Below are 22,400 nucleotides of genomic sequence, written 5' to 3'. Positions count from 1 at the left end.
TAGGTGGGTAGTCATCGCTTAAAACTGGGTGCTGAAAAGGCACCTCTCTTGGATACTATTGGATACTCTGCCGCTAATTGACTGTCACTCCTTATATCCATCCTCGACAATAGCTTCATGCTCACTTGCAGAAATCGTGCTCGCTTCAGTTCGACGGGCGTTTTACTCCGATCTAGTGTGTCCTCGGCATCTAGGTTGTCCGAACAAGCGCGCAAGGCTGAATGGTGTTAAGTACTTCTTGGTCTATCTCGTCAAGTTAATCATATCATCCTGGTTAACGTTGTGCCGTGGATGGAGAGACCCAGTAGCTAAGGAACATGGGGCGTGTGCTAAATTTGACATCGCAGGGGGCCATCAACCGGCTGGTCGACATGGGATTTCCAACATCTCGCATATTCTGGTGTGCTGTCCGTGATCCCGCCGTCAAGACATCGTCATGTTAAAATATAGCTATCTGCTCCGCTGCTAATTATGTATATGTTTGTCATGTTTGTGTGTATGTACCTTTCGCTGAGCTGGATCTGGCTGTGGTATGTCCTGATGTCTAATTAAAGCACCCGAGCGAGACAAGCTGTTTGATGAGGTGTGTAAAGATCGACGACTGTTGGGACCATTGGAATCACGACTCCTATTCCAAAGTGACCAGCATACATGTAAATCCTCGACAAGTCACAAAGCTAGTACTGTGCTGCCGCATGCTCACCGTCAAACGACGTTGTGCATGGTAAATGATGTGATATTTGGTTATGCTCCCGAGTACGTGCAGATGGCCCAACTTGCAGCCTACCTTAGGTATCGCTGCCAAGTGAATGCTGTGTCAAATCCGACATCCAATCACATAAGTGGCCTTTGCATAAGGAACAATTAACCCCCGTATAACTAAGGTCTGGTGTACCTAAGCCTATGTGCCAAACCTACAGAATTAGTTGCCTGCAGGGTAAGCGCAGCTCATAAGATCATATAACCATTCACCTTATAAGTCCTTCGCATGTATACATATACACTATATAGCACCTACTTGGTACACTGCACTGCAACCGCAGGAAGACGTGTATCTTCGAGCGTTACGTGTGGATGTTCCAGTTCCCGGCTGAACTGTCGGGTTGTCCACTGCAATTCTGGTCGCTCAGTCTAGTACCAGACCTTTTGCAATCCCTCACAAGAGATCATGGTTATTCTTTATACCCCCAAGCTTATCGTAACCAGTCGAATGAATGATGCTAGCAGCTAAAGGCTGAGACATTGTCTCCGATTCGAACAAAGAGCCGCACTCGTCGTTGTACGAGACTACCCGGGCTAGAGGCTGCATTGTACTACGAATAGTCTATGGGGTTGCAAATCGAGTCGTTAACAAGTTAACTCTGATCCGCCACAACAAATAAAAGAAAACCATGAGAGCCTATAGTCCGCGTTGGCAAGTCATTTGTCGTGCTTGGATTGCTACACTTATCGGTGAATCAACCAATGAGACATGGATATCATGCTGTATCTGAGTAACGGAACAAGCACCGGCAAGATAAGAGCAATTAGAGAACGTACTAGAATATTACTGTAGGACAGAAAGGACAGAACTCGGAAGGTTGAAGGCCCTCGTGCGTGTGATTCACAATGTGTCAACCGGCTACTTGCATGCCCGATAATATATGTAACAGGTGTGCTGCCGCGTTCCGAAAACTCGTTGCAGAATGCGCCATCCTCCTACCAAATTTACCACTGGGAGTGAAATAAGCAGCCAAAACAAGAGACAATGATTGCTGTTAGGACCACGATATTTAAGATATGGTTGTTCACAAGCTGGTCGGGACACTCATGCATGGATTCGACGATGAAGTCAACAGACGAACGTCAGATAATGCAATGTTAAAATTCCGAATCCCTATCGAAAGAAGAGGGTGAACACAGACAGCTAGGGGTTCACTCAATCATGACCGAAGATTATGCCCGATGCAGTTCTGCTCGTTGAGTCAAGGCGTCGTCAACATAGTCAACATGAAGAAGGGTTTCTCATGCGTATGGCCGTGGAGACTTCGGACCCGGACTCAATTCTGAGTCAAGAATGCACTCTGCACCAACCTTGTGCATCCTTTGCTCTTCGACTTGAGAAACACTTATCTCAGAGTTCTCGACTCTTAGAGAAGGTTGAATAATGTCCTCACTAGTCATGTGACAATAATTGCTAGAGTGAAGGATTGGAACAACACACCCTTGAGTATCTCACAAGAACAAGCCAACACCCTTGAACTTTATCTAAAGCATGAGAAGGGTTACGATCTGATATCAATGACATACAGTTTAGCTAGGTGAGAATAGTCACTTGGCCATCCAATCTGGGCAATATGAAGCGGAGAGAATCTCCCCTCAACCAAAGCAGGCACTCGACACCATAAAATGTAATTCTTTTGCCTCAACCTTCAACATTGAACCACTACCACAGCCCAGAGGAGTTTCGAGTCAAGTGTCGGACGCAGACCTTTTAGGGACAGTGAAAAACGGGCTGCTGAATACACACAATCTAATGTATGTATCGCCTGAAACGTCTCCTGTCGTTAGTCCACTTCACGAGTCACTGTCTGACGTGAATGATCCATATGATGGGTACGCCGGCGTCTCATTGAAACACAAACACAGGTAAGGAACTGCCACAACAGGCAGATAAATCTATGCATAGGACTGGTGTAACAAATTCAAGTTGTGAAAGCACCAACTCGCTCTATTGCGCAACGGCCTTCGTGAAATATTAGGCGCTAAAGACCAGATACACAATCCCGAAAGACTTCCAATATGTACCTAGGCAGGTTTGGGATTATCTGAGTGTCACAGAGAAAATTCAATCAGATCAGTTGATGCTCCAGGACAGGCACGTAGGAGATACCCACCGTACAAGAGAAAGCCCGGTGTAAAAGATGCATTAATATCATTGCTTTCTTGTGACCAGTCGGTTTCCATGGATCTTTATTCAGGCGCCATCTGGAACGGTTGCCAGTGCGATGATACTGAACTCAAGATTCCCCTCAGCAGCTTTGGTAAATCTTTTGACAGTAACTTCCAATGCCTTATTGCTGAGAAGATCCTCACCATCGTCCAATGTGCCGCAATCAACCGGGCCTCCCCAACCTCCTTCAAGATCGTATAAATGACCATCTTGGCCTTTAACGAAGCTGATGAAATGATATCCGCTAGGCTCTTCGCTCGCAGGGGCTATAGTGTCACCTGTCACTGCAGCAGCCATGTGAGCCTTCTCCAACTCTATCGAGTTGTAGAGATGATTGGCGCGTTGGAGAGGCTTGAGATCTTGTGTTTCCTTAAGAATCTTATCGAGGATCGAGTTTGTGTTGATGAAGCTCTTGGCTGTGCCGTTGCTCACGCTGTGAAGGAGAGCAATGAGACCGCAAGCGTGACCTATAGTTTGTTTGTACCACACAACTGGCTCGTCTGGACCAGAGCCATCGTAACTCAGCTCATTTGAACCTGGGTCGTTCTCACGAACGCGCGCCCACATAGGTGCAGGAGTGATGAAGACCAGAGCATGAACTGGACGAGGGATCATGGCAAGCAGCTCAGGCTCGTCAATGCTGTAGACATCGTAAAAACCGAGCTTCTCGGAAACGCCCAGTTTATGAATGAGTTTGGTGAAAACTTCTGGATTATTTTCGAGCGGAATGAATGTCTTTGTACCGTCCTTTCTGAAGGAAACTCCTGGTGTTGTTGACATGATGCCGGACGTTTTGGTAGTGGCGAGTTTAGATGCACCTTGCAAGATGTCTACCCCACGATTGCTTCCGTGAGGTTACCTTACTTATTGAAAAGGTAGGTAGAGTTGGCTGGAGTGGAAGGAAACGATAGCCTCCACTGCTGTGAAGTGAAGGTACCTAGGTAGGCAGCAGCGGTGCGTCATCTGTTGGAGTTGGCTTCCACACAAGCTGCCGCTGTAGGAAACAAACACATATACACAAACTCGAGTGTGTGTGATTTGTAGGAGTTAATGCCAATGGCAAAGCGAATAAAGCGAATTGATACCTAGGTACATATCGCTACGGTAATGGTTGACACAACGTGGAAAGTCTCGCTACGTAGGTATTTGTCTGCGAAGTCGTGATGGATAAGCAATAGAGAACAAGATTATCCATCTTGTATTTCCATCAAGTCTTTGGCGATGATTAGTGGTGACTGGCTTCCAAGGGAAGACGTCGTAGTTGACACTACCTTCGAATATGGAACCTGAAATGACTTGAAAGCCTGTTTGTTTGCACTTATGAATCGCTGGAAATAATTTGTCGTGATCCAATGCTCCCTTCCACTACAATGGCTACCTATCTTTATCCACTGTCGGCAAGATGTACGGTATGACAAAACGACAAAAATTGGCTTGTGTACCTTATGTATACAAAGAGCAACCAATCAGAGTACATATATGTTTCTCGGCAATTGCGCCCTTTAGGCACATTTGGTGATAGCTTTGTGGTTGTTGACGGAAGAAGAAAACCTCTATTCTGTCAAAGTTCACTTACACATGAACTTCAGGTGTGGTTAAATTCAGTGGGTCTTTACGGAGTACAGTTCGCCAGGCTCAATTTAATATATCATTCGACAAAAGGCCTCAATATTCTCCATCGTTTTGCCCGAAACCACTTCATAGTTTTTCTTGACTATGACGAACCCTGAGTTGGAATTTTCGGCAGAGATTTCAAGAGCTTTCAGTGGTCTGATCAAAGGTTCCATCATTTCTGGTTGCAATGGATGTGAGCCGAGCATAAGTTAACAAAAGTTCGCCACGTGATGGAGGCTGATCAGAGGTAAATGGAACCATCTTTGCCTTCACAAAGGACCTTTTGCAAGAAACTGATTTCCAGGTCAATTCGGTGGGACAATCAAATCAAAGATTGGACCTTTCGACATGCGGTATCTGCTGAGCAAGTTGAAAGGACGAAACGAGCAGAGGTCCTGGAATGATCCATGCATGGTAGATTCCACCAACCTTCAACCCTCGAGATTCCAGAAGGATTCTGGCTCTAGGACTTTGAATCCGGCATCATGGTTCAGGAGGGAATTGAAGTCTGGTTGGACCCTGAATCGATCAAGGATAGGGAAGCAATTACCCATCGTTTGACGTTCTCAGCATGATTGACAGCCGGTCGAGCCGTTTATGTTGACAAAAGTGCCAGGCTGGGCGCTGAGACACACACACCAGTCGCTGTATTCTCACGTACATCACGGTTATCTTGTGGGCCGAGGCTAACCCCGGAGAGGCTGGAGATAAGCAGCGCTCCGAAGGCTTGAACGCCATCAGGGCCTTTGTTCATTGGGTGAATAAGATAACACAATGGCGTGCCAATGCCTGATGTGACATCCAGGAGAAACAGGGCGTCCTAGGCGTGCTGGGCTGCCGTTGTGATAGGAAAACCTAGCCGAAGTCGAGAGGAGCCGAGCTACTATGATCGCTGAAATGTTTTAAAACACTTGGCGACTCTGCACATTGCCGCCTCGAAAGAATCGAACAAGAATACCAACGAACCAAAAGATGCTGCTTTTTCAACAAAAGGTCCGAATTTTCAGACTGAGGAACCACAGGGGGCCATCGAAGTCTGCAGTCGACAAGGTCTAGCCCGAGCCCATGCCTGATTGAGAAGGTGGTCTAGATCCAACTGTGCCGTCGCCCGCGATAGCATTGCACGAACAATCGCACTATGGCCAAAGTCGTCTAGCACCGGGTTTTAATGGCTGTTGCTTGAGTACAACATCGAGTGTCAATGTGCGATTCGCGGGGAGCGACACTTCTCCTCAGTCTTAGGCCCTCCTTGTTCTTGGGGCTGAGATCCCCCCCCCCGTACTGGTCCCAGGCTGTATAACCACATCTGCAAAGCAGCAGCCGCTGTCGGCTTTCTCCTTCGCTTCAACATCGTCTCTCAATACCACAAGACCAAGCCCGTTGTTGTTGTCGCTATCATAGCGGGCTTCAAACCACGCGTCGACGTCGGTTCGCTGTCGCTGAAACAATCCATTGCTCGAGCAGAGGGTATCAATTATCATGGCGCCGTCTCTCTTTCGCAAACGCCACGAGGCCGAGGATATTATTCCAATCCCCGGCCCTCTCGAGACCGTCTCCGCTTCCGGTCGTGATTACCTCGAGAATCTACAGCAGTTCGAGAAGTCTCACAAGTTCGATCCCAATCTGCCCATCGATGACCTCACAGATGTCGACGCCGCTATCGCGACTGGAAATGCCGAGAAGGGGATTGAGATTGAGCACGCGCTCATGGAGGACAACAGTCCCTATCCCGAAGTCCGATCTGTCGTCCGAAACTACGATGTTGATGTCCCTGCCAACACCATCCGTGCCTGGACTATCGGGTTGATTCTTTGCACCATCGGTTCTGGCGTGAATATGCTCTTCTCGTTGCGAAACCCCAGTGTTACAGTCACTACCTACGTGGTCCAGCTTGTCGCCTATCCGTTAGGTCTTGGCTGGGACTTGATCATGCCTGATCGAGAATGGACCTTGTTCGGTCTCAAATTCAATCTCAAGCCCGGTAAATTCAACTACAAGGAGCATGTGGTAATTGTCGCCATGTCCAATGTATGCGCAGTTTTCCTCTTCCTCATAAGCATCACTAACTCGAATAGGCGGCCTACGGTGGCGGTGTTCTCTACGCAACTGATGTACTCCTCGCGCAGCAAATCTTCTACGGCCAAAAGTTTGGCTGGGCTTTCCAGATCCTATTTGGCATCACGACTCTTTGCACTGGATATGGATTGGCTGGACTTGCCCGTCGCTTTCTGGTGTGGCCGGCTGCTATGATCTGGCCCACTGACTTGGTCAATTGTGCCTTGTTCTATACGCTTCACGATCACTCCGGCTCGGACCCTACCAAGACCAATGGCTGGAAGATGGGACGGTATAGATGGTTCTTAATCGTCGGAGCTGGAGGTTTTGTTTGGTACTGGTTCCCAGGTTGGATCTTCAAAGGTCTTTCTTACTTCACCTGGGTTTGCTGGCTTGCACCCCACAACGTCACAGTCAACAAGATTTTTGGTGGCATGACCGGCTATGGCTTGATGCCTACATCCTTCGATTGGACCGTGTACAGCGGTTACCTACAGTCCCCTCTGATCCCACCTTTCCACGCCATCGCGAACGTTCTCCTGGGTATCATTGTTTTCTTCATCTGCATTTCAATGGGCATCCACTTTACAGGTACCTGGTATGCGGATTACTTCCCAGTCCAGTCATCCGAGTCCTACGACAACACAGGCGCCATCTACAATGTTACGAGAATCCTCGACAACAACTTCCAGTTCAACGAAACAGCCTACAAGGAGTACTCGCCACTCTTCCTACCGACGCAGTTTGCTCTTTCTTACGGTCTGTCCTTTGCAGCTGTTACAGCTGTTGTTGTTCATGTTGTGCTCTACCATGGACATGAGATCTGGAGACAATTCAAGCTGGCCCGCAATCAGGAGGATGACGTTCACATGCGATTGATGAAGAAGTACCGAGATGCGGAGGATTGGTGGTATGCGAGTAAGTTTGGTGTCATTGTAACAAACCCAATACCTTTTCATACTGACACTCATCAGCTCTTTTCATCGTTATGGTTGCTATTTCCATTGGCGTGATTGCTGGTTGGCCAACTGGCTTCCCCGTCTGGGCGTACTTCATCTGCCTCCTCATTCCCGTGCTGTGGTTGATCCCTATCGGTGTTGTTCAGGCTATCACCAATATCCAGCTCGGTCTTAATGTTCTGACTGAGTTCATCATTGGCTACATGGTTCCTGGTCGCCCTATGGCCATGATGATGTTCAAGAATTACGGCTACATCTGCATGGGCCAGGCACTTTACTTTGCACAGGATCTCAAGCTTGGTCACTACATGAAGGTCCCTCCCAGAGTCATGTTTTCATCACAGCTGGTTGCCTCAATCTGGTCGGCTATTGTACAGATTTGCGTGATGAACTGGGCACTGGGACACATTCCTGACGTTTGTGCGATTGACCAGCCCAACAACTATACCTGCCCAGGTGGTCGCGTCTTCTACACAGCCTCTGTTATCTGGGGAGCCATCGGCCCCGCGCGTATATTCAGTCATGGCTCAATCTACTCATCGCTCCAGTGGTTCTGGCTGGTCGGTGCTGTCACACCAATCATCACATGGCTGCTGGCCCGCAAGTGGCCTCGTTCAATCTGGCGATACGTCAGCACCCCCCTTATCTACGGTGGTGCTGGTATGTTGCCCCCAGCCTCTGTATATATTTACCTCTGCTGGGGCATGGTCGGTGCATTCTTCAACCGCTTCGTCAAGAGAAGATACACGGGCTGGTGGCTCCAGTACAACTACGTCACTTCGGCGGCACTGGATTGTGGCCTCATCATGTCAACGATGGTGATTTTCTTCACCTTGTACCTGACGAGTGCTTCTCCCCCCAATTGGTGGGGTAACTATGGCGCTTTGGAGACGATGGACTGGAAGACCACGGCGGTCTCGAAGACAGTTCCAAAGGGCTCGTTTATTGGACCTTCAACCTGGAACTAAGTAACCAATCTTATAAACAGTCGTTCATGGGAATGGTTTTGGGAAGAAAGATTTGAATAACTGAAGGAATTTCGAGGCGTTATGGTCTAGGCTGTTTGTTACTTGGCAATGTTTCTTACTACACGTGCGAGATACCTCAATGATGATTAATGTTCACGGACTTTTCGGGAGAAGCTGGTTGGATACAAGTGGAAATTTACGAGCATTTGAATTACAGCTGTACCTTCAATTAAGATTGATGTTCATATTGTCGTTCAGAGCCGATGGGCTTTATTTACGAAGTAACTGTTATACAAGACTCAATCAGTGGAAGCTAGGATTCTATTAATACTGCACTGGCAGCTACATAGGATATGCATTATAGGCAAGGGGAAGAGAGAGTAAAAATAAAATATGAGATAATTGACATACTGTTTCTTATATTAAAAAGCCAAGAGGAAAAAAGAAAAGAAGAAAGTCAAAGTAAGACAGCTTAAGAGGACGTTCCTGCCTATTGTATTATACCTTCCCTCTTATATGGCATATAGTACCTTAGATAGTATCTCCTCCACTTTACGCCCTCCTCTGGCAACACTTACATAAGACCTGGAGATGGCATCTACAAGGCATCTACCTAGTAAGGTACTGCCTATACTTATCTTAGGTACCTTACTTAGTCCATCAATACCTTACAGCAAAGCACTTATATGCATTTGCATCCTCCCAAGCCTCCAAAGGGAGGACACGAGAAACTCAACGCCCAACCCAGCACTTCTGTTTACAAAGACGCTAAGTTTGGTGGGTGTTTAAGCCATCACGTGCCGCTGCGCACCCACCAAATCATCGGTAGCTGTCATCCCTTTAGGGCTCACACAACAACCTTAGTCGCTGTTAATTGGTCCTTTCAGACCCAACATAACTGCGAAAAATCAAATCACATGACCATCTGTCTAATCGCCCACACACATCCCGTTCCTTTGTAAATTCGCTTCGCCAAAATAGGTCTCCCAAATTGAGAATTTCTCGATCGCCATTCAACTAACCGCCCAAACACCACAGCCAAGATGAGTACGTCGCCGCTCGTCAGCTGCTCGCGAAACGACAGCAGACGATACTTCTCCCGAGAGGATTACAAGAGTTTTTGCTAATGCGTCTCAACAGCGAAGGGTACCTCCAGCTTCGGTAAGCGTCACAACAAGACGCACACCCTGTGCCGACGATGCGGTTAGTTCTTATGCCCTCTTGTCTCGCTGTTCAGACAGCCCTCGATCTGTGCAACGGATATTCGAAATAAAGCCGACGCCGAAAATAAACGATGCGCGAATCGAGGAATCTCTGAACGGCGGGGCTTGGAAACATCAAAGTGGACGGAAATACTGATGGAATCTCAAATAGGTCGCCGCTCTCTTCACGTTCAGAAGCATGAGTGCTCTTCTTGCGGCTACCCTGCTGCCAAGATCCGCAAGTGTATGTGAACTTCTCACAGATGGCGTCGACAAACCGATATCGAGTACTCGACGCTCTTGGACAGCATTACTGACTGCATCGACAGACAACTGGTCCGAGAAGGCTAAGCGAAGAAAGACCGTCGGTACTGGCCGCACTCGCTACCTCAAGGATGTGTCCCGACGATTCAAGAACGGTTTCCAGACTGGTACCCCCAAGGGCGCTCGAGGCGCTACCGCTGAGAAGGCCTAAATGGGGACCGCATCCCTTCTGATCCCTTCCACCACCTCTCCGGCCTACCCCTCTTCCACCACGGACGTTAGAACACCCGCTCCTTCGAGAACACACAACAGCAATGGCGGCTCATAGCATGAGCCTAGACCCAAGGACAATCTGGTTGGAACCGGAGTTAGGGTGGTGATTGGGACGGGCGGTCGTGTTTGTCGGTTCGTGGATGAAAGGAGCGTAAAGGTGCGGCTTGGAGCATGGGCATGGTGTTTTACATGTTTGAGCAAGGAAGTAAAAAAAAGAACCCTTTTGCTCTTCTGAGATTCTATAGGGTTTCGGTTACGAGGTTCTGAAATGGCATCTTGATTCTGCATGAACGTACCTGTGGCGATTGAGTGGACATTTGTGAGGAAAAGTTCTATTCGTCTGTCATGGAAATCCGCGTTCTAGTGCATGATACCCTGTTGAATGAGGTATGACCTGTAAACTCAAAGGCTCTCAAGCGGCGGTTCTGAGATTAACGTTCTCGCAACTGCCACGACGGTTGCTCTTGACTTTGATTTTGGTTTCTATTTCGCATTCATCATGTCCCTCTTTCAAAGACCTTAACCCCACCGTCCGCAACCACATGATATAAATACTCAATAGCACCACCCAAGCCCTCTGCTCCAGGTCCTGTAATACGCACTACACCACTGACATCCCTCGCTGTCCCTGTATCAAGCATCCGTAGGGCCATCACCATGTCAGCTTCATGCGCTGAAGAAAGCACGAGGCTGGCGTGCTCTCGCTCAAGCCTCGTAACTTGGGTAGCAACAAGAGGCATGTCGGCTGACAGAGTGAGTAGCGTACTGTGAACAAGCTGCGAAGGATTTAGTGAGTGACGCACTTCTTCTAAGCCGAAACTTACACTGCGTAGGCTAAGAACGGCGTCTTGAAGCGTGAGACTTGTGGTTGAGTCATCGGTGACAGCGAGAAGCGCATCAAGTTGGTCGATAACAAGGATCTTACGCGACGCACGCAAATCCGCGATAGCACCTTCAATTTCCCTTTTGATGTCTGCAAGCTTCGTACTCCGAAGCGTTCTCTCTTTTTGTGTGCCTGGCACCCCGGTCTTAGCTTCACCATAGAGTCCTGAGAAACCGTCGATGAATGTGAAGCGTCCTGCTCTGCTTAGGGCATCTAAATCAAGGCCCTGGCCAATATCAGTATTTCCCTATACAGATGGTCCATTGATTTGTGAACTTGTTACCAATTTTGTAGCGCCCTCTTTCCAAAAGGCACCATCTCTCATGAAGCTCAGCAGTACGACGCCTGTGTCCTTGGCGCTCTCATCCCCATCTGTACTACCTCTCAGGTATGAATACACATGGCGCAGAACCAGCCAGTTCGCGCTTGCACCAAGCACGCTGGTGACAAGATTGAGCGAGGACTCTGGAGGTAGAGAGATGTAGGGCTCCAAAAGATGAGGTATCCGTGAAGTAGAAGCCATTTTGGGATTGAAATATTCGAGGTAATTATTGGGATGATACAAAATATTTTGAGGATTCAGTGGCACTGTGCGAGAAATTCAGTGCTTAGTGGAGCGAAAGGAACCCGTGGGTGATAGGCAAAATCAACTCTTAACTACCGCGTATTGGAAATCCTTTGAACCATGAAGTAAATGTGTGAAGAATCCTGTTCCAATCTGGAATATGAGCAAGTAGGAGTCTGTGGAAGAAGTTCATTTCCATCTGACTCATTACGGTTGACCAACATGACACATACTTGACCGTTCAAGGAGGGGCGAAGCTGAAAATCATTGCAAATTTAACCTGAACACTCACCACATCGCGAATTCTGTGCTCTAATCTCTAGGAGGGAATGTTCAACCTCGCCGTACCAGGACGAACTGTTCCTTTATAGAGTACCATCGCCATCAAGACTAACAAAATTCTCAAGCCTGCTAGCGCTCATAAGAAGATGGTATGCTATGTCTAACTTCCCATCTCACCCCCCTCCTTAAGACTGGAGTTTAAGCAACTCTTCAGCTGGTGACTTTCCTATAACACAAATTTATCCATGGATTCTAGGACCTCAACGACGGTCAAGGCTCCCTTTGGATCGACAGTTTTCATTCGGCCTAACAACAACCAAGATTTAAGGTAACGAATACATCCCCCAGATAAGGACCAAGTTCAGGAAGAGATATCAACCTTGGCGTTTGTGTGTACGGCCAGTATCAAAGGCCAAGTACCAGGCTCTAGGATATGATGCGGGCTTGACCTAATGAACCCCGTCACGTCCCTCTCTGTGGTACTACTTTTACTGGGTAAAGTGGCCGAGAGCGAGTAATGAGGAGCATGTCAACAATTCGAAGCGAGTAGATTCTAGGCAACAGATACCTGTCTCCCGGCCCGACATGGTAGTGTTGCTCGAGCATCTGTGATGGGTGTTATTGATACCGTGAGCTTCAAGATATCTAGCTGTGATATTGTTGCCATGGTTCAGAAGGCGGAAAATATCCTGGAACCGCGTCTATTATACAGATCATTGATGAGTTTTGATTGATGTTGCCTTATTTGCCAAACAGACCTCCAAAGATAGACGATCCGCCTCCTCCACCTCCACGGCCACCATGTCTCCTGGCTTCAGTTCGAATCCATTCCTTCAGAAACTCCCTGTCGGCGAGCCTTCTGGCATCCGATAGCTTGGTCGCTGTTTGTGCCTCCCCACCGTCGAAACTTAAGAGCGTGGGAATGCTGGTGATCATGTAAGTCATGGCTAAGTTGGGACTTCCTGACATGATATCCGGTGAATCAAACTCAACAGTCGCGAGAGACACGCCTCCCTCCTCCTCGCCAACGCCAGACTCGACAAGATCTCTGATGAGAGGGCTTACGACTTTGCAGGTTGAGCACCATGAGGCGGTCCACAGGGTCAGCAGGGGGGTCCGGGACGATGTCGAGAGTGAAAGGTAGGTTGAGAAAGAGTCATTGTTGCGGATACTAGCTGGCGGTCAACAGACAAGCTATTTCTCGGCAGAGGGAGACAAAGACAGCGATCGACAAATGGATTGCAAGGGGGGAACATGTGCGGAGACATGTGATCTATCAAAGCAAGCAATTTGACTTACGGGACGTGTATCTGGTTCTTGGCTTGTCGCGATGTAGTCGATGAGATTAAGGCTCGCTGGAATGAACGAGGTATCGTCTGTGCCTTATTACAGAGAGGGCGGAGCCCAGGGCGTAAAGTGATTGTGTGCATTATAATCTTCGAGATGAACTACGGCCTCAATGGCCAAAGCTGAATGCGCAATCGAACCTAAAATGCTTCGGTAGAATGGAATTCAAGCGAGGATTTGGAGGTGAGACATGGTAAGACGCCCATGCCAGAAATGATGTAATGATCTAGCGACAGGACCCTTCACCAGGTGGGGGATGCATTGTTTACTGGGGCGGCTGCAGTGAGATGGGCCAGTGGTGAGCTTGCAGAGAGATGCTGCAGACCGCACGGGACGCCGTTAAAACAACATAAGTCGGTCACGCGTGCAGCATCTACAGAAGTGAAACTTGGTTTAACCTGGAATCGTCGTTAGTTATGGCACTGCCGCCGCTCCCGCCAAGTGGCCAACAGGATGATGGATCCTTTGTCACCAGGCCTAAAGGCATGGGAGTGGAGTTGAGCCTGGTGATCCAACGTTAACCTTACTCGCGTTATCCGTCGAGTAGTGCCAGTCCCTTATCCAGGAGAAGCATGGATACTTATATCCTACCGCCTCCTCGCGCATTGTTTCTTTGCGAGGATATATTCCTCACAGAGAGCCGGAGTGGCATCTTTTCTTGATCTTTTCCCCCCCGATTGTATGATTCCAGGCCGACGTTTGTTTTTGCCATATACCCTTCATATGGCTTGCAGCTGGTGACGACTTGAAAAACTCCACAATTGTTTAGACCCTGATGCCTTTCATTGCTTCGCGACGAAACTAACTGGCTTCCCATCTCGATCACACTCACCTATAAACAAATTCCATCATCCATCATCCAATCTCCCTAACCTAGAATTTTCTTCTCAGCCTCACTTTGTTCTCCTTCGTCGAAGACGCACCCTGCATAAGAAGCTTTGTTTACCCTCTATATCATTATCCACTTGGCACCTACAATCAAAACATGTCCAACTTCTAGATTATACCCATCAAGGTCTATCCCTCGATCCACGAGCTTTCCATCGAGAACCCCTCTGAACACGTCAGAAGTGATATTTAAAACACCAATTTTCATTTGTATCCTGGCTTGAGAAAGTCCTCCTTATGCAGTCAGAGAAACCAAACGTGCCCAGGTGGCGGCGCTTCCTGGGCGGCGGCGGCGGACCTACCGGTGCCAGGCCAGATGAATCGTACGGACCTTCCAGATGGAGCATGGGTGTTCTGAACGATAAAAAGACTATTGAAGTTCCAGGTAAGCTCAAAAGCTCCCGTGTTTCTATCTCAAGTTCGCAAGACTGACACGTTATAGGTTCCGTGCTTCTGCTGGCATCACATCGTAATGAGCCTCTCGGTCTGCGAAATGTGCACGCCAGAACCTCTCATTCATCTATTCCTGCTGGCTTTCCTGTTGATACGCGAAGGACATCAGCCTCATCAGCAGCAGCAGCGGCGGCAGCTGCTGCCTCAGTAGCGGAGAGTCATGCTCCCGCGGACGAGAGTGACGGCAAGAAGAAAACAAGCGACGGGGCTATCATCCTAGAACCACAGCCTGAAGAATCAGGAAATGATCCTTTAAACTGGCCCGCTTGGAAACGAGACATTGCTCTTTTGTCGCTCGGTTTCTACTGTATGCTCGGCGGCGGCACAACTCCCCTCATCGCTGCTGGCTTCACCGACGTTGCAGAGACATACGACGTTGATGTCGAGAGGGTCGCTTTGACCACCGGACTCTACATGATGGGCATGGGCCTCGGCTCCGTTGTGTTCTCACCAACCGCTATTCTATGGGGCAAACGCCCAGTATATCTGGGCAGTGCAATCCTGTTCATTGGGACATCGCTCTGGGCAGCATGGTCTCCAAGCTTTAATTCTCTCCTCGCGGCCAGAGTCTTTCAAGGCTTTGCTGTTAGCCCTGTTGAATGCCTTCCATCAGCCACAATTGCCGAAATCTTCTTCCTCCATGAGAGAGCCTACCGGATTGGTATTTATACTCTTCTTTTGCTTGGCGGCAAGAACCTGGTTCCCCTTGTCAGTGCCGTCATCATTGGCGGTCTCTCGTGGCGCTGGGTTTTTTGGATCTTGGCCATGATCATTGCCTTTGGTGCTGTACTTCTCTTCTTGTTTGTCCCGGAAACCTTCTGGGATCGCACCCCCCATGCAAGGCCTAAGCATCCATCCAAGCGGCCAAGTTTTCTTCGCCGGCTCTCATCTCGTCATGCGGTTCCGCAAACTGGCGGAGAGGGGCTACTCCAGGGTGAGCCTGGAGCGCACTTCGCAGATGCAGGCCATACTCAAGATGGACGCCAATCACCTGCTGCTCTTCATCGAGGCCGGGACCTCCATGTTGGATTTGCTGAGTCTGGTGATGCTGCTGAAGAGGCCGCAGCACCTGTGACTCCAGTTTCGCCTCAGGCGGTAGTCCATTCGTCTGACAAAAACCCATCTTCCCCAGGTGATGTCGGTAGCACGACTGGAAGTGAGTCCATCAGTGCGTCTTTCAAGTTGGGACCAAACCTGGAGAATGAGAAGTTGGATGCCTCGCGGCTCCAGGGCCCGCCCAAGATCCAGGCCTACACACACAACCTCCGTCAACAGCCTCCAAAATCCTTTGTTCAACAGCTTAAGCCCTGGCATGGAAGGCTGAACAGTGATAGCTGGCTCAAGGTCATGGTTCGCCCTTTCATTCTATTCGCATACCCAGCGGTCCTCTGGTCAGCTGCCGTGTATGCTTGTTCTGTGGGTTGGCTTATCGTCATCTCTGAGTCGATTGCCATGATATACCGCGATAAAGATTCTTATAATTTCACCGCGCTCCAGACAGGCTTAGTGTATATCTCGCCTTTTATCGGTGGTATCCTGGGAACTGGCGTGGCTGGCAAGGTCAGTGACATTATCGTCAAGATCATGTCGAGGCGTAACGGCGGTCTCTACGAGCCCGAGTTCCGTCTTGTCATGGCCCTTCCCATCCTTATCAGCACATGCATAGGCCTAATGGGCTTTGGCTGGTCGGCAGAAGAAAAAGATCATTGGATGGTTCCTACCTTCTTCTTTGGAGTTGTGTCATTTGGGTGCTCACTTGGATCAACTACATCCATCACATTCTGCGTGGACAGCTATCGCCAATACGCCGGAGAGGCTTTGGTGACGCTTAACTTTTCGAAGAATATCTTGCATGGACTTGTTTTCAGCCTCTTCGTTACGCATTGGTTGCATGGCGATGGCCCGAAGAAGGTGTATATCTGGATTGGTATAATCCAACTGCTTTTAATGCTGTGCACAATTCCTATGTACATTTACGGCAAGAGGGCACGTATGTGGACAGTTCGAGCAAACTTGATGGAGAAGTTCTGATTTCAAATGGGCATTGCTTGGAGTTTCGACACCTTTACTGCATGAGACAAACAGCGCATCGCATGATCCTTCATTTTGACGATACGGAGTTTGTCTGTTTTGTTATTACTTACAACATATGGCCTGGCACGCGAGTGCTATTGCATTGACCACCAAGACCCAGCATGATTAGAATGATTATTTTTGTTAGTTAAGATGGCGGTTAGTGGTATTATTGAGAACAGACTTGGGCATTCATTTATTCATCTGTCGCTGGTGATTTCTATTAAAACCTCAAGCAATAAGCGACTAGCCTAAGCCGTTTGACAGCTGCTTCCCACATCTTTACCTTGATGAATGCCCTCCACATGATTCCGGTCTGAACTTACCACAATGCAGCGGGACATGTAGCTGGAGTCTACCCCTATCGACTTTCGTCACATGCACAGACCTGACAAGCACAATAATGAGAAGTCATCAGGTGATGTCGCGACTAAATGGCGTTTAGAGGCTCTCCCCTACTATACGCAAGGGATACGCCCTGAGCCAGCAACGTTTTAAGGTAATTAAGTATTATAGGATTAGTTTTGATCATTACGAGTTCTGACAAGGGGCTAGAATTTTTAGAATCAAGTATCATTAACCGAACGCTGCCTATTTATTTCTGTTTACCCCCTGATGCTCAACCTCCAGATTTCAGATCATCAACCACGATAAGTGGCTCACGGCTCGAAGAGCGTTGTTTGGAAAAGAAAGAGCTCATTAGAGCACACGACGCAATAGTCTCCGAGCGATGCCAACTTCTTACGATCAAGCTTGATTACAGTTACACACCCCGCATCAAACGATACCATAGCCTCTCTGGAGGACTTCTCAGGTGATCATGATCAACTCATTGCCTACCATTTCATGTACACCATGATAACAAAGTTTGAAATAATACTGAAGTACATGTGAATCATTACGAAACACCGCCATCTTGCGCGTAAAAGTGCCAGTTTCGTCTGTATCTAAGCTCGAATGCTCAGGCAACGGTTTGGCGGATAATGACCGCGATTACCAAGCCGCTGATTAATTTTTGATATCAAAATGAAATCGAGGCTGAGAGCTCAAAGTAGTGGGACGCATATACCGTGCATCACACTCATAATACCATTTTAAGGTGGCAAGCTGGTGTTTGTCAGTCCGATGATGCATGTTATGGCGCTTCCTGAGAGATAAACTCCCCACCGTGGTCTAACCAAGTTCTTGTTGCTGAAGGATGAATATTAGGAATGATTAGACTGGGAAATAATTTCACATTAGCGAGAAACTTGAAATACAAGTCGGCGTTGCGGGAATAAGCTATACTTCAGGATCCTCTGGGCCTATAGTGTGTTTTGTGTTCTTGTAGCAAACGAGGAACAGCAGCGCGTTCTCTTCATTTGTTCTTTTCCTTTTATACTCGGACAATTTTGTGCAAAATGCTGATGTTTTTGTGAAATGCTCCTGATGGTATATATCTGCGCCATATGCAATCAACGCTAATCCCAAGACACCATTTCCAACGCCCGTTCTTTAATTCATACATCTTAGGGGCTGAAACCCTTGTCTGTGCTTGCAAGGCATCGATTCGTGTCCCGCTTGCTTCATTGAAGTAATGTTCATCCCTCGACCTGTGTATGGGGCAAGACGGGATGCAACTGTGTAGTTTACATAAGGACACAATCGCCTTCTTGTTGTCTCTCCATCTTGCTACGGGAAATGCGCTCACGCTGGCGCGCGCCGTTCTTGCCTGCGCCGCGTTTTAAATCCTCTAAGCGCTCACGAGCCTTAGGGAAATCTTGGGCTGTGCACTGTTGTCAGTTGTTGTCCACAAATATGATTCTATGACACTTACCGGCTGCTCGCCAATACCATCGTTTTGCGTCCTCCAGGTTTGGGGGAACACCGATACCTACCTCTGTGAAGTATCCCATGGCATATTCGGCTTTAGCAAGGCCGGCAATGGCAGCCTTGCGGGCCCAAAGGTAAGCCTCAGTGTCACTTTGTCCTAGTACACCTTCACTGCCTGTGAGATACCAGCCACTGAGCGCAAGTTCTGCCTGATGCTCCTCCTGTGTGGCAGCTTTTGAGTACCACTGAATAGACTGTCGCGGGTCGATCGGACAGCCAAGCAATCCATATTCGAAAGCACATCCAAGTCGATACTGCGAAAACTTGTATCCCAGGTCGGCAGCTTGAAGGAATAGACTATATGCATATGCTTCATCTCGAATGATAGCATCGTTCGGTTGGGCTGATTCGTATAACAAGCCGAGTTCGTGTAGTGCGTGTGGATTCTCTCCATCTGCTCGCTCTGCAGCCCGCTTCAGCCATCCCACCGCTTCCCTGGGATTCTTAGGCTGACCAAGAAGCCCTTTCAATAAGATCATTCCAACCTTGTACATTGCTGGAGGATCACCCAAAGTTGCAGCACGTTTGTACCACTGAATTGCTTTCATCGGGTCCTTACGTGTACCGCCTCCTTCCTCATGGCCAATCTCGCAGCACACTGCAGTTCGATAAGCTGCTGCAGGGTGTCCAAGTTTTGCAGCAGACTGGTACTGAGTGAAAGCCTCCTTATGATCGCTATCACCGAAGAGACCTCGGCCGAGACAATCTGCCAGGAGGAACATGGCGTCTGGATTCTGGGCGTTGGCCAGCTTTTTAAGAATCTTATGGCAGTCGATCAGATAACGCTCGCGTGCCCTTGTGCGTTGCTTAGGGTCTGGCATCTTAGGTGCCAAGACGTCAGCAGCTTCGACCAACTTCTTGGCCAGTCTCAATGCTGAGTCCTGGTCACTCGAGTTGTTCTTGATCAGCATTCTGAGATGTTCTAGTTCTTGTGTGGTAACAGGGCCTTCGTCCCTGGCCGGCTGCCGTTGGCTGTTGTTCCTGGGTGGCGACCGTTGCTGCTGTTGATACTGGGGTTGTCGTGGCTGAGGCTGAGGTTGTGGTTGAGGTTGAGGGGCTGGCGTAGAGACTCCGTAGTTTCGGACAGGAGCTGGCTTATTACCCAGATGAACCATTGAATCTTGCATCAGACCCGGACGGATAGGAGCGGGATGTGAAGGAAGGCCATCCGGATTCATGGGTCCACTAGTACGGGCACCATTCATAGCTGCTGGTGCACTAGGTCCTCTGGCTGGTATTTGGTTATAATCCTGATCATACGCAGCCTGGTAGTTGCTCATCGGTGGAACCGGTGGGACTGCAGGGACGTCTGGCACATCGCCAGCCATCTCAAATACGGCTGTTTGAGGTTGACGAAGGACTGGTTGTGACTTGGCGTGATTGAGGACAGCTGTTTGGTGGGCTCCTCGCTGAGGCTGTTCATTGCTAGGGCGCATTGACTGTTCGAACGAACTACGTTGTCCTGGAGCTGGTGCAGCATCGAAGTCCGGCAGGCTGACTCGGTTTTGCTGGGATTCTGGCCCGTATTCAGGGTGGCTGTTGCGTTGATTGTCGAAATAGGCATCGTAGACTTCGTCATAAGAAGCTGTTGATGGTTTATGGTATGCATTTCGGTCATCATACTCCCCACTATAGTGGCCTCCCGGGCCTCCTTGTGGCCCAGCTGTGTACGACCTTTGGGGATGTGCCCGGTGACCGCCAGCAGTCGAAGGTCTTTGTGGTATCCCTCGACCAGCGGGGGTACTATATTGCATTGCGTCCATCCGTTGAGGTGGTGGCATGTTGCCTCTTTGTCGCATATCATCCACAGGCATCGTTCTGCTGCGTGCCGGTGGGCCAAAGCCACCTGCAGGAGGCTCTCGAGCACCGTTATATCCATCGTTATAATTTCCATAACCATCCGGAGCTCCGTAGCCTGGGTTCTGCCGTGGAGGACCCCCTTGAGGATAACCTCTCGGAGGGAGTCCGCGACCCGCATTCACTGGCGGTCTTCCATATTCGCCCTGACTGCGTTGGGCATCGGAACTTGTACGTCCATTCGTTGGCACCATCGGTCTCTGGTTCATATCCATATTCGACATTTGATCAACCATCTGTTGCTCATAAGGCATGTCTGGCCTTCGTCCACGCTCTTGTGGCACGTGCTTGTGTCCGAAATGCCCGTCTCGAGGACTCATAGGAGGCGTGTTCATAGGATGGCGGCGGGCTTTGGATACGATTGTAAGCTGAGGGCCCTAACATCAGGGTTGAAACTCACCTGTGGGATCCGAATTCGACGCATATGGTCCTGGGCGTATTCCGCCTTGCCCAGGGTGTCCATTAGGAATGCCTCTACCTGGTCCTGGCATTGGGCCTACTCGAGGAGGGCGCTGTTGCCCACGATGCGGATCAGCTGTCTGTGGACGAGGAATGGGCCCTCCGCGAGGGCCGGGCATCACGCTACCACCGCGCCCATATTGGTCTTGTGGGGGCGGTCCTCTACCATAATTCTGATCTTGAAGTTGGCCTCCAAAATCCTGTCCAGAGCCATACCCATAGTCTTGGTGATACTCGTCGTACTGTTGTGATGCTCCATATTGTTGTGGCGGCGCATTGACTTGTTGTCGCGGGGTATGCCTAGGTGGTGCTTGGCCCCCGTAAGGTCGCTGTTGGCCACCATAGCCGTCTTCGTATGCCATGAGTGTGGTTCGACCGTTGGCGACACGAACAAACTTTGTGTTTGGATTGTCGTATAGTGCAAATGGTTGCCGAACCAGAAATCAAAGGAAGCTGTAGGCTCTAAGTATCGGTCGGCGCAGAATGAGTTTCAATCACTGTCGCATGGCGTGCCTCAGCCTCAGCAACTGGGTTTCCAATAAGTGTGTGATCGGCGGTCCAGATCGTGGAACTACTGCAAGACAAAGGATGACAAGTTGTCGATGATCCCAGCCCAAAAAAGACTAACAAATAATGAGAGAAGAATAATTGCGTCCTCGAATCTGCAAGTAGCTGGCAAGATATGGTACAAGCTGGCAAAGAGACCAAGTTCGTTTGCGATACAAGAAAGTGGAAACGACGAGGTACCAGAGGTGGCGCAATAGGAATATCGAATAACCTCAGTTCGAAGGAGTGCTCATTTGAGGACAAGTATTAGTGCCTTTCAAGCGGCGCAGATTTCAAGCGGACGGGGGATAAGGTACCCTTTATGCTTGGTTCATCCGAAACGGAAGAGCTCAAGGTATCCATGAAGAGGCAGGTCAGGTTGCCTCCAACCTCCAACGTGACCTGCCCCCAAGTGCATGTGGTTTCCATCCATTCAGTCAGGTCCAGTTGTTCTTCAATGGAAGCTTGTGGAGCAAGGGCGCTAAATCTCCAGTGGCTTGTCGTTTAGGGCCGTTTTCTAGGTTACTCTGAGTGGGGTTGTCCAGGTACCAGTCTGCATGCGGGTACCTTACTTGAACCCCAACCCCTGTCGCTCGGGATAAATTGTGAGACTCGAGGGCTTAAGGGGAATCAATGCCTGTATTGTAGGGTCCTAGGCCTTAATAATGCTGTCCGGGCCCTGTTCTCTCAAAGGGTTTTGGCTATGCCGCGAAAGAAAACAAGCGACTCGGCATCAAGGAGGTTCCATAGAAGCAAAGCGCTAAATGGAATGGAGGAATGCCGTCGCGAACTGACAACGACTCTTTACGAGTCAATACCCGCACAGTCAATAATGGGCAAACCTAAGCCGCGGTGCTTCTTTCACGGGGGTTTCCCACTAGGCTACCTATTCCAATGATTTGAATAAT

General features: G+C 49.0%; 7 protein-coding genes across 12 annotated transcripts; 3 read left to right on the top strand and 4 right to left on the bottom strand.

Annotated features, from left to right (window-relative positions):
• Nucleotides 1-2,255: 2,255 nt before the first annotated feature.
• On the bottom strand, nucleotides 2,256-4,540 carry FOIG_02130 (ubiquitin carboxyl-terminal hydrolase L3). Of its 3 annotated transcripts, XM_031199271.1 has the most exons (3): nucleotides 4,204-4,540; nucleotides 2,877-4,145; nucleotides 2,272-2,807 (listed from the first exon to the last, which is right to left on the bottom strand). In XM_031199271.1, exon 2 carries the CDS (start codon nucleotides 3,710-3,712, stop codon nucleotides 2,957-2,959), a length of 756 nt encoding a protein of 251 aa, XP_031071308.1. In that variant the 5' UTR covers nucleotides 3,713-4,145; nucleotides 4,204-4,540; the 3' UTR covers nucleotides 2,272-2,807; nucleotides 2,877-2,956. The 3 variants fall into 3 exon arrangements, with proteins under 3 accessions (XP_031071307.1, XP_031071308.1, XP_031071309.1); XM_031199270.1 differs by having other exon boundaries at nucleotides 2,256-4,145; XM_031199272.1 differs by having other exon boundaries at nucleotides 2,272-2,924; nucleotides 3,076-4,540.
• Nucleotides 4,541-4,558: 18 nt separating this feature from the next.
• FOIG_02129 (OPT family small oligopeptide transporter) lies at nucleotides 4,559-8,994 on the top strand. 2 transcript variants are annotated; one of them, XM_031199268.1, is made up of 4 exons: nucleotides 4,622-4,793; nucleotides 4,851-6,574; nucleotides 6,622-7,519; nucleotides 7,576-8,994. In XM_031199268.1, exons 2-4 carry the CDS (start codon nucleotides 6,026-6,028, stop codon nucleotides 8,526-8,528), a joined length of 2,400 nt encoding a protein of 799 aa, XP_031071305.1. In that variant the 5' UTR covers nucleotides 4,622-4,793; nucleotides 4,851-6,025; the 3' UTR covers nucleotides 8,529-8,994. The 2 variants fall into 2 exon arrangements, with proteins under 2 accessions (XP_031071306.1, XP_031071305.1); XM_031199269.1 differs by having other exon boundaries at nucleotides 4,559-6,574; nucleotides 7,576-8,847.
• Nucleotides 8,995-9,365: 371 nt separating this feature from the next.
• FOIG_02128 (60S ribosomal protein L37) lies at nucleotides 9,366-11,399 on the top strand. Its single transcript, XM_031199267.1, has 4 exons — nucleotides 9,366-9,575; nucleotides 9,669-9,731; nucleotides 9,903-9,974; nucleotides 10,060-11,399. Exons 1-4 carry the CDS (start codon nucleotides 9,572-9,574, stop codon nucleotides 10,203-10,205), a joined length of 285 nt encoding a protein of 94 aa, XP_031071304.1. The 5' UTR covers nucleotides 9,366-9,571; the 3' UTR covers nucleotides 10,206-11,399.
• FOIG_02127 (uncharacterized protein) lies at nucleotides 10,487-12,059 on the bottom strand. Its single transcript, XM_031199266.1, has 4 exons — nucleotides 11,434-12,059; nucleotides 11,092-11,376; nucleotides 10,564-11,043; nucleotides 10,487-10,506 (listed from the first exon to the last, which is right to left on the bottom strand). Exons 1-3 carry the CDS (start codon nucleotides 11,671-11,673, stop codon nucleotides 10,765-10,767), a joined length of 804 nt encoding a protein of 267 aa, XP_031071303.1. The 5' UTR covers nucleotides 11,674-12,059; the 3' UTR covers nucleotides 10,487-10,506; nucleotides 10,564-10,764.
• Nucleotides 12,060-12,300: 241 nt separating this feature from the next.
• Nucleotides 12,301-13,872, bottom strand: FOIG_02126 (uncharacterized protein). Its single transcript, XM_031199265.1, has 2 exons — nucleotides 13,297-13,872; nucleotides 12,301-13,168 (listed from the first exon to the last, which is right to left on the bottom strand). Exons 1-2 carry the CDS (start codon nucleotides 13,425-13,427, stop codon nucleotides 12,739-12,741), a joined length of 561 nt encoding a protein of 186 aa, XP_031071302.1. The 5' UTR covers nucleotides 13,428-13,872; the 3' UTR covers nucleotides 12,301-12,738.
• On the top strand, nucleotides 12,301-18,279 carry FOIG_02125 (uncharacterized protein). The gene is made up of 2 exons (XM_031199264.1): nucleotides 12,301-14,617; nucleotides 14,675-18,279. Exons 1-2 carry the CDS (start codon nucleotides 14,470-14,472, stop codon nucleotides 16,714-16,716), a joined length of 2,190 nt encoding a protein of 729 aa, XP_031071301.1. The 5' UTR covers nucleotides 12,301-14,469; the 3' UTR covers nucleotides 16,717-18,279.
• On the bottom strand, nucleotides 17,326-22,171 carry FOIG_02124 (uncharacterized protein). Of its 3 annotated transcripts, none has more exons than XM_031199261.1 (3): nucleotides 20,888-22,171; nucleotides 18,575-20,836; nucleotides 17,326-18,523 (listed from the first exon to the last, which is right to left on the bottom strand). In XM_031199261.1, the coding sequence occupies exons 1-3, from the start codon at nucleotides 21,306-21,308 to the stop codon at nucleotides 18,387-18,389; spliced, it is 2,820 nt and encodes a 939-aa protein (XP_031071298.1). In that variant the 5' UTR covers nucleotides 21,309-22,171; the 3' UTR covers nucleotides 17,326-18,386. The 3 variants fall into 3 exon arrangements, with proteins under 3 accessions (XP_031071298.1, XP_031071299.1, XP_031071300.1); XM_031199262.1 differs by having other exon boundaries at nucleotides 17,326-17,978; nucleotides 18,046-20,836; nucleotides 20,888-22,095; XM_031199263.1 differs by having other exon boundaries at nucleotides 18,575-22,171.
• Between the last annotated feature and the right edge of the window lie 229 nt (nucleotides 22,172-22,400).

The sequence above is a fragment of the Fusarium odoratissimum genome (assembly GCF_000260195.1).
Source record: "Fusarium odoratissimum NRRL 54006 unplaced genomic scaffold supercont1.2, whole genome shotgun sequence".
Lineage (NCBI taxonomy): Eukaryota > Fungi > Ascomycota > Sordariomycetes > Hypocreales > Nectriaceae > Fusarium > Fusarium odoratissimum.
The sequence above is the reverse complement of the archived record's forward strand: the minus strand, read 5'-3'. Positions and strand labels throughout refer to the sequence as shown.

What these genes read in the sequence shown, in the direction of transcription:
- FOIG_02128 (XM_031199267.1), top strand. An exon ending in CACCCTGTGCCGACGATGCG is followed by an intron (nt 9,732 to 9,902) that starts GTTAGTTCTTAT and finishes AATCTCAAATAG; the next exon opens with GTCGCCGCTCTCTTCACGTT. An exon ending in TGCTGCCAAGATCCGCAAGT is followed by an intron (nt 9,975 to 10,059) that starts GTATGTGAACTT and finishes CTGCATCGACAG; the next exon opens with ACAACTGGTCCGAGAAGGCT.
- FOIG_02130 (XM_031199270.1), bottom strand. Translation starts at nt 3,712, where the DNA reads ATGTCAACAACACCAGGAGTTTCCTTCAGAAAGGACGGTACAAAGACA.
- FOIG_02125 (XM_031199264.1), top strand. Translation starts at nt 14,470, where the DNA reads ATGCAGTCAGAGAAACCAAACGTGCCCAGGTGGCGGCGCTTCCTGGGC. An exon ending in AAAGACTATTGAAGTTCCAG is followed by an intron (nt 14,618 to 14,674) that starts GTAAGCTCAAAA and finishes GACACGTTATAG; the next exon opens with GTTCCGTGCTTCTGCTGGCA.
- FOIG_02126 (XM_031199265.1), bottom strand. Translation starts at nt 13,427, where the DNA reads ATGCACACAATCACTTTACGCCCTGGGCTCCGCCCTCTCTGTAATAAG. An exon ending in AAGAACCAGATACACGTCCC is followed by an intron (nt 13,169 to 13,296) that starts GTAAGTCAAATT and finishes ACCGCCAGCTAG; the next exon opens with TATCCGCAACAATGACTCTT.
- FOIG_02129 (XM_031199268.1), top strand. Translation starts at nt 6,026, where the DNA reads ATGGCGCCGTCTCTCTTTCGCAAACGCCACGAGGCCGAGGATATTATT. An exon ending in TAATTGTCGCCATGTCCAAT is followed by an intron (nt 6,575 to 6,621) that starts GTATGCGCAGTT and finishes TAACTCGAATAG; the next exon opens with GCGGCCTACGGTGGCGGTGT. An exon ending in GGAGGATTGGTGGTATGCGA is followed by an intron (nt 7,520 to 7,575) that starts GTAAGTTTGGTG and finishes GACACTCATCAG; the next exon opens with CTCTTTTCATCGTTATGGTT.
- FOIG_02127 (XM_031199266.1), bottom strand. Translation starts at nt 11,673, where the DNA reads ATGGCTTCTACTTCACGGATACCTCATCTTTTGGAGCCCTACATCTCT. An exon ending in AAGAGGGCGCTACAAAATTG is followed by an intron (nt 11,377 to 11,433) that starts GTAACAAGTTCA and finishes GATATTGGCCAG; the next exon opens with GGCCTTGATTTAGATGCCCT. An exon ending in CCGTTCTTAGCCTACGCAGT is followed by an intron (nt 11,044 to 11,091) that starts GTAAGTTTCGGC and finishes AATCCTTCGCAG; the next exon opens with CTTGTTCACAGTACGCTACT.
- FOIG_02124 (XM_031199261.1), bottom strand. Translation starts at nt 21,308, where the DNA reads ATGGCATACGAAGACGGCTATGGTGGCCAACAGCGACCTTACGGGGGC. An exon ending in GTCGAATTCGGATCCCACAG is followed by an intron (nt 20,837 to 20,887) that starts GTGAGTTTCAAC and finishes TCGTATCCAAAG; the next exon opens with CCCGCCGCCATCCTATGAAC. An exon ending in ATGGTATTGGCGAGCAGCCG is followed by an intron (nt 18,524 to 18,574) that starts GTAAGTGTCATA and finishes AACAGTGCACAG; the next exon opens with CCCAAGATTTCCCTAAGGCT.